Source organism: Pelophylax lessonae (assembly GCF_965119305.1).
Source record: "Pelophylax lessonae genome assembly, chromosome: 7".
NCBI classification, from domain to species: Eukaryota; Metazoa; Chordata; class Amphibia; order Anura; family Ranidae; genus Pelophylax; species Pelophylax lessonae.
Window position 1 is genome coordinate 168,571,145 of NC_138774.1, and position 13,969 is coordinate 168,585,113.

General features: G+C 46.2%; 1 protein-coding gene across 1 annotated transcript in view; it reads left to right on the plus strand.

The window, feature by feature from the left end:
* Positions 1-1,598: 1,598 nt before the first annotated feature.
* Positions 1,599-13,969, plus strand: part of LAS1L (LAS1 like ribosome biogenesis factor) — a 109,292-nt gene continuing 96,921 nt past the window's right edge. Inside the window, exon 1 of the mRNA XM_082263603.1 lies at positions 1,599-1,778. Coding sequence (XP_082119729.1) covers positions 1,648-1,778 — 131 coding nt within the window. The 5' untranslated portion in view covers positions 1,599-1,647. The remainder of the gene's footprint in view (positions 1,779-13,969) is intronic.

A 13,969-nucleotide genomic window follows, 5' to 3' on the forward strand; every position in this document is an offset into this window, starting at 1 on the left:
ATGGGCAGCCCGATAAACAGGCGCTTCCAGGGACAATATAAATTACCTGGGACAGGCTCCTATTTGCAGGGACTGTCCCAAGAAAAAAGGGACAGTTGGCAAGTATGTATTAGCACTGCTCACTGTATAAGTGTCCATTCACACTACCGCGACTTGTCAGGCGACTGGTCAGCCTGACAAGTCGCGGTCTGTCGCAGTCCATTGTGTGCTACAGGAACCGTTCTAATAGGAGCGACACAAGTCACAAAGGTTCCTGTACTACTTTGGGGCAACCTGGAGCGACTTGCATAGACATTCATTTTATGAAGTCCGTGCAAGGCGCGCCGAAGTCGCAGTGAACACGACTTCACAGGTCGCCCCCAAAGTAGTGCCGCGTTAGTGTGAACCAGCACTTAGTGTCACTATTGATGTCAGCATCAGTGTACCTCCCAGCCAGCGCCAGATTGCCTACCACACTCTTAGGCTCCGTTCACATTATAGCGTATGGATCACGGGCAGAACCGCCGCGGTTCCGCCCGCGATCGGGAGATTATTGCAAATCGCGGGACGCCTGTGCGTTGCCCGTTGATTTGCAATAGACCCCCAAACGCTGAGCGATGTTGCCACGTCGTGGTAACATCGCGCAAAAAAAAATCGCGGGACGCAATACGACCAAAAAAGTACAAGAGCTTCTTTGGATCGTATTGCGTCCCGCGATTTTTTTTGCGCGATGTTACCGCGATTCGGCAGGCGGAAATCGCGGCAACATCGCTCAGCGTTTGGGGGTCTATTGCAAATCAACGGGCAACGCACAGGCGTCCCGCGATTTGCAATAATCTCCCGATCGCGGGCGGAACCGCGGCGGTTCTGCCCGTGATCCATACGCTATAATGTGAACGGAGCCTTACAGTCCCACTATTAGTCGTTGATTACTGCCATTACCAGTACAGTGTCATAGCTGTGTAACTTCCATGTTTGTAGACGCTATAACTTTTTTTTGTTTATTTTGGCACAAACCAAATACTATACACTTCTTGGGGTTCTTTTTTTTTTTTTTTTTTTTTTGTAGCAGAATACATTTTGGCCTAAATTTATGAAGAAATTTGAATTTTCTTATCAGAGGTAGAATTTTATTTTTTTCCTGTAATTTTTACTCTTTTTTTAATTTATATTTAAAAAAAAAACAATTGTGTGCCACTAAAAAAAGTTCTTGTTTGGGTACAGTGTTGTATGACCGCGTAGCTGCCAGTTAAAGTAGCACAACGCTAAATAGAAAACAATGCCCTGGTCATGAAGGGGGCAAAACCTTCTGGAGGTTAAAGTGGTTAAAAAGGAAACTGTGTCACTGCAATAGAAGCAAAGGGTGCGCTTGGTTTGTTGACAATTTGTTGTAAACAGTGCAATCTCATGACTGTGCGGTTGTGGATAACGTTTGTGTTGCTCAGTATTAAATCAGAATCTATATCAGGTGATAAGTGCTGTGTTGTGTATGTGAGGGAAAATGAACGTAAATAAATGCATGGACCAGAGAATGAATGAGTCTTATACTTCATGGGAACCAAAGTTTAGTCGTTTTGTTCCCGGGCGGCGCTGTTTATTGTTACACCACTGTAAAGAAAAGGAGCTCGCTGATTGGTAGAATTGGTCTGCCTGCGTAGCCGCTTGAAGATGGCGGGGAAGCGGCAGGTAGTCGCATGGATCAGCAAGGCGGAATGGGAGCAGGTTTTGGAGTATCTGTACAGCCGGGACATCAAGCTTCAGCAGGATGCTCTAAACCAGCTATCTGCCTGGAAAAGCAGGTCAACCTTTTGTTCTAAGGGGGGAGAATAGCTTCTGTTCTGTGTAAGGAAGAGGGGTTGCATGAGAAAGAAGCCCCCGCTCTATTTAAATAACTGCAGTCAAGCCATCAGACAGTTCCAAATTAGTGGTCATGCTATCAGACAAGTTTTTTTGTGTGTTGGAAATTGTAGACGGAAATATTATTTGACACAATACACAGCAGATTGTAACCTACAAAATAAATTATTACACAGATGTGTCATACACACCCCCCTCTACCATATCTTACTATATGGGGGGATTTTACCTCTGGAAATTTAAAGATACAGACACCCAAATATCACCCCTTAGGCTACAAATTGACATTTTGCAATACTTCAAAATGGATCAGACATGAAATCTCCCATTGGACCAATACATTTACAATGCATATGTGTCATACACACCCCCCGCTACCATATCTTACAATACGGTGGGATTTTACTGTGGAAATTTAAAGATACAGACACCCAAATATCAATCCATTGACTGCAAATTGACATTTTCGCAATACTTCAAAATGGATCAGACATGAAATCTCCCATTGGACCAATACGTTTACAATGCAGATGTGTCATACACCCCCCCCCCCCCTGTACCATATCTCACAATACGGTGGGATTTTACTTTGGAGATTTAAAGATACAGACACCCAAATATCACCCCCTAGGCTACAAACTGCCATTTTCGCAATATTTCAAAATGGATCTGATATGAAATCTCCCATTGGACCAATACGTTTACAATGCAGATGTGTCATACACACCCCCCTCTACCATATCTTACAATACGGTGGGATTTTACTGTGGAAATTTAAAGATACAGAGCTCCAAATATCACCCCTTAGGCTACAAACTGCCATTTTCGCAATATTTCAAAATGGATCAGACATGAAATCTCCCATTGGACCAATACGTTTACAATGCAGATGTGTCATACACACCCCCCTCTACCATATCTTACAATATGGTGGGATTTTACTGTGGAAATTTAAAGATACAGAGCCCCAAATATCACCCCTTAGGCTACAAATTGACATTTTTTCAAAAATGTTAAATGGGAGAAAAATATAATCTCCCATTGGACCAATACGTTTACAATGCAGAAATGTCATACACCCCCCCCCTCTACCATATCTCACAATATGGTGGGATTTTACTTTGGAGATTTAAAGATACAGAGCCACAAATATCAACCCATTGACTACAAACTGACATTTTCGCAATACTTTGAAATGCGTCAGAAAGGAAATCTCCCATTGGACCAATACGTTTACAATGCAGATGTGTCATACACAACCCCTTCTATGATATCTTACAATACGGTGGGATTTTTACTGTGGAAACTTAAAGGTACAATCATGAGAGAGAGTTGGCAGGGCCAGGTCACAGCTCAGTGTCTGAATGGACACAGGGAACTTAGCCTCAGCTCAGGTGCCTCCATAGAAAGCTGCCTGCTGTGGGGGCACTCGACAGGAGGGAAGTGCCCAGCGGGGTGGAAAGGGACCTGTGAAGAGGAGGATCAGGGCTGCTCTGTGCAACACCACTGAACAGGCGGCAGCAGATAAGTATAACCTGATTCTTTATGTGAAGCATCAAAAAAGGAGATGTTCAAAACACTCTGATGTTGTTTGTGCCTCAGACATACCTTTTCAGGGAACCACCTTCAGCACAGAAGCATGGAGTACATATCTTTCAGGCTACATGCTTCTCCCTGAAGCAGGAAGCTTGCAGTGTAGAAAAAAAATCAGTGTGACGAGACCAATCTCGCCACTGGGCGTTGGAGAAGCCTGGTTGCTCGCCTCCTGCAATGTAACTATGGACCCTCTCATCAGCCCATGCTAAACGTAAACCCCATGGCGATTTGACTGTGTTTGTGGCATCTGAGCGCTGTTTGGATATGTTGAGCGCTCAAATCCAATCTATCTGGGGATATGTTACATGTCTGTGTTTAATGTATAAAAAGTAACTTTATGTATTTTAAAGCATATTACTGTATTTGGGTCCCCATGTGTATAATGGAGTTTTGCCTTTGTCCTGGGAGATAATTGAATTACTTCTCCAATTGTCTCCAGGGCAGAAGGGGGGAAGCCAGGATGCATTGTGGGGATGTTTTGCTTCTGTGAGTCTGTAATGTGATACATGTCTGCCTGTGTTACAGTCTTCCAATTGGTCCCCTAGGGGAGTGTCCACCAGGTGGGAGACCTGCATAAATACAAGGGAAGGTAGCCCTCAATAAACAGACCACTGCTTGACCCTCCACACGGAGCCTTATCTCGTTCTTGGGGGGGATTCACTGTATGCTGATAGGGACTGACTGCCAGGAATGTAAGCCGCTTGGGAGCTTTTCCTGTTCGTCTGCTAGCAGCAATTCGTGAGGTTCCAGTTCGGGAGTTTGGAGGGCTACCTTATTCCCTTGTATGCAGTTCGGGAGTTTGGTGCATTCACCTATATCCAATTCGTGAGTTTGGTGAGGTTACAGTAGCTGTGCCTGTCTGTAAAAAGGGGATTATCGCCTTGTTACAAACCTCAGCGTAAAAAGGAATGAAACCGCCGTTTAGTGGATGTACCACCTTTGCAGCATGTACGAATTACCCCTGTAGCACACCAGCATACGAATAATCATCCAAAGAGAGCCCCAAACAGTCGAACGGCTTTCTGTATAATAAATCCCCCTCCAAAAACGAGACAAAGCTCCGAGTTGAGGGTAAAACAGGAGCAACCACATTTATTGGAAGAACACAGCACACTTTTATACAGAATTTGGAACATCCTTCCCCCAACAACCGCTTTCCCATTGGTCAATTGCACAGTATCTGCAGTTCCCAATAAGGTCCTCTCCAGCCATGCAAATGAGGGCTTGAAAATGAGTCAGCAGTGATTGGTCAGATAGCTTGACCAGAAGGACTGCCAGGTGCAAGGAGACAGAAGCCCCCAGGGGGTAATCAATGTACACAATGCCAGACACAGAACAATGGTGTGTCAATATATCTCTTAGCAGACAGCAGGCAAGTTCATTAGCACACCCGACAATAGGTGAATGGAGAGCCACCTCAGACAGTCCGTCTCCTCAGAACTTCCTGGAATGACCATATTAGGAGTGCACTTCCTGTGCCTTACAGTTTACAGGAATAAGGTTTAGCTTCCAGGATGGAGGCAAGACTCCATTAGCCACATAGTTAAAGAAACACAAAAAGACACAAAAATGCATAACTCCCAGTCTACTGAAAAGAACCCCCACATTCAACCCATCCCCAGATAGCCTGGATCTGAACGCTCAACATATCCAAACAGCGTTCTGATGCCACAAACACAGTCAAATTGCCATGGGGTTTACGTTTAGCATGGGCTGATGAGAGGGTCCATAGTCACCTTGCAGGAGGCGAGCAACCAGGCTTCTCCAATGCCCAGGGGCGAGATTGGTCTCGTCACACGCCTAAACGGATTTTAACCCCTTGTCTGCTGAAACGGTCAGTTACAGGTCCAATGGGAGATTTCATATCTGATCCATTTTGAAGTATTGCGAAAATATCAATTTGTAGCCTAAGGGGTGATATTTGGGTGTCTGTATCTTTAAATTTCCACAGTAAAATCCCACAATATTGTAAGATATGGTAGAGGGGGGTGTGTAAGACACATCTGCATTGTAAACGTTTTGGTCCAATGGGAGATTTTATTTTTCTCCCTAAAACATTTTTGAAAAAATGTCAATTTGTAGCCTAAGGGGTGATATTTGGGGCTCTGTATCTTTAAATTTCCACAGTAAAATCCCACTGTATTGTAAGATATGGTAGAGGGGGATGTGTATGGCACATCTGCATTGTAAACGTATTGGTCCAATGGGAGATTTCATTTCTGATCCATTTTGAAGTATTGCGAAAATGTCAATTTGTAGCCTAAGGGGTAATATTTGGGGCTCTGTATCTTTAAATTTCCACAGTAAAATCCCACCATATTGTAAGATATGGTAGAGGGGGGTGTGTATGACACATCTGTGTAATAATTATTTTGTAGGTTACAATCTGCTGGTTATTGTGTCAAATAATGTTTCCGTCTACAATTTCCAACACAAGAAAAACTTGTCTGATAGCATGACCACTAATTTGAAACTATCTGATGGCTTGACTGCAGTTTTAAATAAGGGGTTGCCTCAGTTCTCTGTAAAGAAAAGAAGTGTGTGGGGGTAGATTTTGTTCTGTATATTAAAAAAATAGGGAGGGGGCGTTGAAGTGTCACGAAGGAAGCCTCTGTTCTGTGTAAGGAAGAAGGGTTTGGGGGTTAGCCTCAGTTCTGGGGAAAGGGGGGAGGGGGGCTCCGTTCTGTGTGAGGTAGGCTGAGAAAGGGGGGGAGGTGGGCTCCGTTCTGTGTGAGGTAGGCTAAGAAAGGGGGGGGGGGAGGTGGGCTCCGTTCTGTGTGAGGTAGGCTGAGAAAGGGGGGAGCTGGGCTCCGTTCTGTGTGAGGTAGGCTGAGAAAGGGGGGGGGGGGAGCTGGGCTCCGTTCTGTGTGAGGTAGGCTGAGAAAGGGGGGGGGGAGGTGGGCTCCGTTCTGTGTGAGGTAGGCTGAGAAAGGGGGGGGGGAGGTGGGCTCCGTTCTGTGTGAGGTAGGCTGAGAAAGGGGGGGGGGAGGTGGGCTCCGTTCTGTGTGAGGTAGGCTGAGAAAGGGGGGGAGGTGGGCTCCGTTCTGTGTGAGGTAGGCTGGGAAAGGGGGGGAGGTGGGCTCCGTTCTGTGTGAGGAAGCCTGGGAAAGGGGGGGAGGTGGGCTTCCGTTCTGTGAAGGGCTGTGGAGTCGGAGTTGGAGGAAATTTTGGGTACCTGGAGTCGGCAAACAATACTCCAACTCCTACTAAATTTAGATTGGAATTAAAAAAAAAAAAAAAAAAGCAAGTTTAAATGTCCCAATTCACAAAAAGTTCTAATTAATGACTTCGTATAAGGAAACTTATAATTGATAATTGAGGAGGCCAAATGTAAAAAGGAAGAACTACAGAAAGTTCTGAAAGGACGTTTTGTCTTCCTTAAAATGGATGCATGCACACGTCACAGAGTCAATTATTTTACTATTAATGTTAGATTTGTGGATTAACCACTTTACCACTAGAGCATTTTGCTGTCTTACGTCTGGGCCACTTTTTGCGATTCGGCGCTTTGCGACTTTAACTGACAATTGCGCGGTCATGCGACGCCGTACCCAAACTAAATTTATGTCCTTTTTTTCCCACAAACAGAGCTTTCTTTTGGTGGTATTTGATCACCTGTGCAATTTTTACTTTTTGCGCTATAAACAAAAGAAAAGCGTTTAATTTGAAAAAATAACAATATTTTTAACTTTTTTTTTTTTTTATATATGAAATTCCCCCCAAAAAAGATGTAAAAACCATTTTTTTTTTTAATTTTTGATCAATTTGTTTTCTGCTACCCATGTTTGGTAAAAAAAATCACAATAAGCGTATTTTGATTGGTTTGCGCAAAAGTTATTGCGTTTACTAACTAAGGGAAAGATTTATGTCATTTTTGGTGTTTTTTTTTTTTTTTTTTTGCGGGATTGCGGCGGACAGATCGGACCCTTGACTGACACTTTTGGGGGTACCAGTGACATTACTGCAGTAATCAGTGCTATATACAGGTCCTTTTCAAAAAATGAGCATATTGTGATAAAGTTCATTATTTTCTGTAATGTACTGATAAACATTAGACTTTCATATATTTTAGATTCATTACACACAACTGAAGTAGTGCAAGCCTTCTATTTTTTCAAATATTGATGATTTTGGCATACAGCTCATGAAAACCCAAAATTCCTATCTCAAAAAATTAGCATATCATGAAAAGGTTCTCTAAACGAGCTATTAACCTAATCATCTGAATCAACTAATTAACTCTAAACACCTGCAAAAGATTCCTGAGGCTTTTAAAAACTCCCAGCCTGGTTCATTACTCAAAACCGCAATCATGGGTAAGACTGCCGACCTGACTGCTGTCCAGAAGGCCATCATTGACACCCTCAAGCAAGAGGGTAAGACACAGAAAGAAATTTCTGAACGAATAGGCTGTTCCCAGAGTGCTGTATCAAGGCACCTCAGTGGGAAGTCTGTGGGAAGGAAAAAATGTGGCAGAAAACGCTGCACAACGAGAAGAGGTGACCGGACCCTGAGGAAGATTGTGGAGAAGGACCGATTCCAGACCTTGGGGGACCTGCGGAAGCAGTGGACTGAGTCTGGAGTAGAAACATCTAGAGCCACCGTGTACAGGCGTGTGCAGGAAATGGGCTACAGGTGCCGCATTCCCCAGGTCAAGCCACTTTTGAACCAGAAACAGCGGCAGAAGCGCCTGACCTGGGCTACAGAGAAGCAGCACTGGACTGTTGCTCAGTGGTCCAAAGTACTTTTTTCGGATGAAAGCAAATTTTGCATGTCATTCGGAAATCAAGGTGCCAGAGTCTGGAGGAAGACTGGGGAGAGGGAAATGCCAAAATGCCTGAAGTCCAGTGTCAAGTACCCACAGTCAGCTGCTGGTGTTGGTCCACTGTGTTTTATCAAGGGCAGGGTCAATGCCGCTAGCTATCAGGAGATTTTGGAGCACTTAATGCTTCCATCTGCTGAAAAGCTTTATGGAGATGAAAGATTTCATTTTTCAGCACGACCTGGCACCTGCTCACAGTGCCAAAACCACTGGTAAATGGTTTACTGACCATGGTATTACTGTGCTCAATTGGCCTGCCAACTCTCCTGACCTGAACCCCATAGAGAATCTGTGGGATGTTGTGAAGAGAAAGTTGAGAGACGCAAGACCCAACACTCTGGATGAGCTCAAGGCCGCTATCGAAGCATCCTGGGCCTCCATAACACCTCAGTAGTGCCACAGGCTGATTGCCTCCATGCCACTCCGCATTGAAGCAGTCATTTCTGCAAAAGGATTCCCGACCAAGTATTGAGTGCATAACTGAACATCATTTTTTGAAGGTTGACTTTTTTTGTATTAAAAACACTTTTCTTTTATTGGTCGGATGAAATATGCTTATTTTTTGAGATGGGAATTTTGGGTTTTCATGAGCTGTATGCCAAAATCATCAATATTAAAACAAGAAAAGGCTTGCACTACTTCAGTTGTGTGTAATGAATCTAAAAATATGAAAGTCTAATGTTTATCAGTACATTACAGAAAATAATGAACTTTATCACAATATGCTAATTTTTTGAAAAGGACCTGTATATGCACTGTTACTGTAAAAATGACACTGGCAGGGAAGGGGTTAATTTTATTGGAGAGGGAGGGGTTAATGTATGCCTGGTGCTTACTAACGTGTGGGGGGGGGGGGGGGGAGGTGACTGTGTGACACAGGGACAGATCCAGGGTTCAGATCCGACGGCGATCTCCCCTGGCCCGACTCCCGCTGTAACTGAAAACAGCGGGAGCGAGCCTCCGGCGCCGCCGAGAGAGGGGAAAGTCTGGTGACGTAGACCTACGTCGCCAGACGATAACGAGCCACTATAGTAGCAGCACAGTGACCAGTGGTAAAGCGTTAAAATAACAAAACAATAACACGGACCCTCGGATTAAAGGACACTCAGGCACATCACACCAGTGATTACCTTCAGAAGTTAGTGGACGGTGTTCTAGAAGATTTTGAAATTACAAAGGAACAGATTTTATGTGTTGTGACAGATAACGCTTCTAACATGTTGAGCACAATTGAGAAGATGAACGCAGATGAAGAAGGTAACAAACCGATATTAGAGTTAGAGGAAGACAGCTCTGCAAGTATTGGAGAAAGTTTAGAAACTGAAGAGAATGCTGACATTTTTTCCCTTATCGTCTTTCAGGACAGGCACTTCTGAGAGAACCTGGCTCCTCCCTTCTTAGGAAACACCGCCCCAATTTATTGGATTTAAGCCTCCCTCCAGCTGGCTGCCTCAGATCTGGTGTTTCCTCCAGCGGGGAGACACCGTCCAAGAGGAGCCTTAGCTGAAGCCAGGAGGCTGAAGTTAGAGGGAGTCAGGTACTCTCAGAAGGCGGCCAAGAAAGACAGCACCGGGGGGACCCGCTTACCTGTCGGCCGCAGAAAATTATTTTTGTCACCACAGCCTCGCTCAGCGGAGTTTTCAGGCTGGGGGGCCCGCTCACCACGCTCGGGGAGAGCGTCCGCCATGGTGCATTCCGCCCCCCGCTTGCGGCAGTATGGAGCAGCCGGGCCGGATGACGGGGGACGTCACTTCCGGCGGCAAACCGCGACTTCCGGGTCGCGGTGGTGAGCGCGCCAGATTTAAAAGGCTGGTGCGTCCTGCAAGCTGGGGGACAGCTGCCAGGAAGAGAAAACAGAGCCACTCCAGGAGTCATGTCGGAGGCACAGACCTCAGTTACCGCTCCGGGAGATAACAGCACCAGCCACCATAAGGTAAGGAGGCCTGGGGTGGTTCTCCCTTACTTCTCCCACCAGCTCCATTTTCTGTTCCCTTAGGGCTCTTTAAAGGGGATTAGGGAGGCTGAGGGTCACACTGTGGGATCTTTTTGGTGATGGTCGTCCCTAGCAACACCCTCTGGTGGGGCAAGCTGTGCAGACTGGGGAGCATTAGGAAGTGAATTTAAACTATGCTTTTATATTTAAAATTACAGAAAGCCTCTGAGAAAAAGCCAGCCCATGTTTCCAAGAAGAGATGCCCTTCCTGCAAGGAGAATATGGGGGAAACTTGGACTAAACCCTTATGCAAAGAATGTCTGGAGAGTTTAGTTAAGGAACACACGGAAAGTCAAAACGCAGATTTAGCCACCTCTGTCAAGGAGCTTGCTAGCACTTTCCAATCCTTTAAGGAATTGTTTGCTAACACCCAGCTTCCACAGAGTTCCCCCCAGTCGGCACGGCAGGAAAATGCTCCAACACCGCAGATACTACCCTCTACAAGTGGGGAGGCACCCGCGGGTTCTGTACATCAAGGGGAAGAGTGCGATAGCACACCCCCCAATTCCCCAGGGGAATCTGAGGCAGAGGGGTCGGATGGGGAATCCAAAAGGACCTCTAGATACAAACTGTCTCTAGAAGAGGTGGAAGGCCTGATAGCGGCTATCCACACCACTCTAGGAATCCAGGAAGAGAAGAAAACATTATCCTTGCATGATCAGATGTACGCGGGTCTGGGCAAACCTAAGAAAAAGGTTTTTCCAGTACACGAAGTCCTAGTAGACACTATAAAGAGCGAGTGGCAGGACCCAGAAAGGAAACCCTTCTTTTCAGGAGCTCTGAAAAGATTTCCTTTTTCTGAGGATGATTCGGCGGTCTGGAACAAATCACCTAAACTGGACGCAGCCTTTTAGCGAGTCTCCAGGCATACGGACTTGGCTTTCGAGGATATGGGGTCACTCCCTGATCCCATGGATAAGCGAGCAGACTCCCTCCTGAAGAAAGCCTGGGACTCAGCTCTAGGAAATCTTAAACCTGCTATGGCAATTACGGTAGTAGCCAGAAACATGGAATATTGGCTAACTCAGATAAAGGCACACATTGATGCTGATACTGGTAAGGAGACCATATTATCCTCATTTCCCATGTTACTACGGGGAGTAGCATACATAGCGGATGCCTCCGCAGAGTCGGTGCGCATGACTGCCAGGTCATCGGCCTTAACCAATTCAGCTAGGAGAGCCCTCTGGTTAAAAACTTGGCAAGGAGACGGGGGTTCCAAAGCCAAATTGTGTGGGATCCCATTTACAGGGGACCGCTTATTTGGTCCAGGATTGGAAACAGTCCTGGATCACACGGCAGACCGAAAGAAATCCTTCCCAATTAAGCAGGGGAAAAAGACGGGATTCAATAGAAAGTCCTATCCCCAGAAAAATTTTTCGGCTCCAAGGAAATCTGAAGGACAGAAAAAATCCTGGAGTCAAAGAGGGAAGGGCCGCGGGGGGGCTATTTTTCGCCCTCCTGAACAGCCCAAAAAGTCTCAATGACAACCTCACCACTGTGGGAGGAAGACTGGGGACCTTTCTCCCTTGGTGGGAAGAGATCACCTCCAGCCCCTTTATCCTGCAGATAATAAGACAGGGTTATCAGCTGGAGTTCTCAAGCCCCCCTCCTGCCAGAATGTTAATCGCCCATCTGCCAAAATGCGAACAGAAGTCCAGGGCCATACTCTCCTCTCTCAAGGAACTAAAAATACAGAACGTCATTCGGAGAGTTTCAGCAAGGGAAGTGGGAGAAGGGTTTTACTCCCACATCTTTGTGGTGATAAAGCCCTCAGGCAGTTACAGGTTAATCTTAAACCTAAAACCCCTGAATCGTTCAATCAGATACAGGAAGTTCAGGATGGACTCTATCTATTCGATAAGAACCATCCTTCCCCCACAGTGTTATATGGCCTCGATAGATCTCAAGCATGCATACCTGCACATTCCCATTGCAGAGAAAAGCCAAAAGTTCCTGAGGTTAGCCGTAAAAACAGGGGAGGACATTCAGCACTGGCAATTTCAGGCCCTCCCTTTTGGCCTCTCCTCGTCCCCCCGAATATTCACGAAGGTAATGGCAGAGACCTTGGCATTTATGCGACTACAGGGTTTGTCGGTCATCGCGTACCTAGACGACCTGTTGTTGTTCGCCCACTCCCAAGAACAATTGTCCAGGGATCTCCGGGATGCAACACGGATTCTGGAAGACCTGGGTTGGTTACTGAATCTAGAAAAATCCTCCTTAGTACCAACACAAAGGATATTGTTATTGGGGTACGAGATAGACTCCAGGGTCCAAAAAATCTTCTTACCCACGGACAAAAAGCAGAAGATAAACAAGGCGGTAGGACAGTTGCAAGCAAACCAAGCGATCTCAGACAATCCATGTCTATACTGGGGTTACTAACAGCAGTCATCCCAGCAGTTCAGTGGGCAGGTCTGCATTTTCGTCCCTTGCAACTATTCATCCTGGAAGCTTGGGACCGCAGCCAGGATTCCCTGGATACCTTAATACAAATCCCAACCGCAGTGAAAAGATCTCTGTGGTGGTGGAGAAAAGCCGAAAATCTATCACAAGGCCTCTGTTGGGTTCAGATAGCCTCCACCATCATCACCACAGATGCAAGCGGCATAGGCTGGGGGGCCCATCTGGGATCCAAGCTAGCCCAGGGGACTGGAGGAAGCAAAACAATCCTCCAATTGGAGGGAATTGAGGGCGGTAGAGCTAGCCCTCAGAGCCTTCCAGGAAGACTTGCAGGGTCACCGAATCCAGGTACGGTCAGACAATGCCACAGGGGTGGCATATCTAAACCGACAGGGGGGGGAACCAGAAGCAATCTCCTATGGGGTCTGGCAAAGAAGATCTTGCAATGGGCCGAGATCCAAGTTCTCTCTCTTTCGGCAGTTCATCTCAAGGGAGAGTTAAATCAACTAGCCGACTTTCTCAGCAGAAAGACGGTAAGAGAAGGAGACTGGACGCTAAATCAGGAGGTGTTCAATGGAATTACCCAGAGATGGGGAATGCCAAACATCGACCTGTTTGCCTCACGGCAGAACACGAAGGCACCTCAATATTTTTCCCTGAGCAGATGGGACGGAGCTCTAGGGGTGGATGCTCTAGCTCAACCCTGGGTGTTCCCCAAATCCTATGCCTTCCCCCCCCCACCAGTGCTAATACCAGCGGTCTTGAGGAAGTTTCAGGAGGAAAGTACGACGCTAATACTTATAGCACCACATTGGCCGAGGAGACCGTGGTTCTCGACCCTAAATCACTTAGCGGTAGAGCCCCCCTGGTTGTTACCAGTGAGAGAAGATCTCCTCTCCCAGGGCCCAGTACTCTGTCCTCAGACACAACATTGGAATCTTGCAGCTTGGATACTGAAGAACTGTTAAGGAGCAAGGGTTTCTCGGGCCAACTGGTGCAGACTCTGCTAGGAAGCAGGAAAAAAGACAGAGCATCTACCTAAAAACTTGGAAGTTTTTTAGAAACTGGTGCAAAGCAAGCTCTTTAGACGCAGGAAGTACAGTGTCAGTACTCGAGTTCCTGCAAGAGGGGGCAAACAAATGGTTAGCCATCAGCACCCTAAAAGGCCAAATTTCAGCCATTAGCGTATTCCTGGAAATACCTTTAGCAAAAGATCCCTGGGTGATCCGTTTTTTCAAAGCCCTGAATAGGCAAAGACCAACAGGAAATCTCCCATTTCCAATGTGGGATTTGTCCTTAGTTGCAGGCTCTCATTA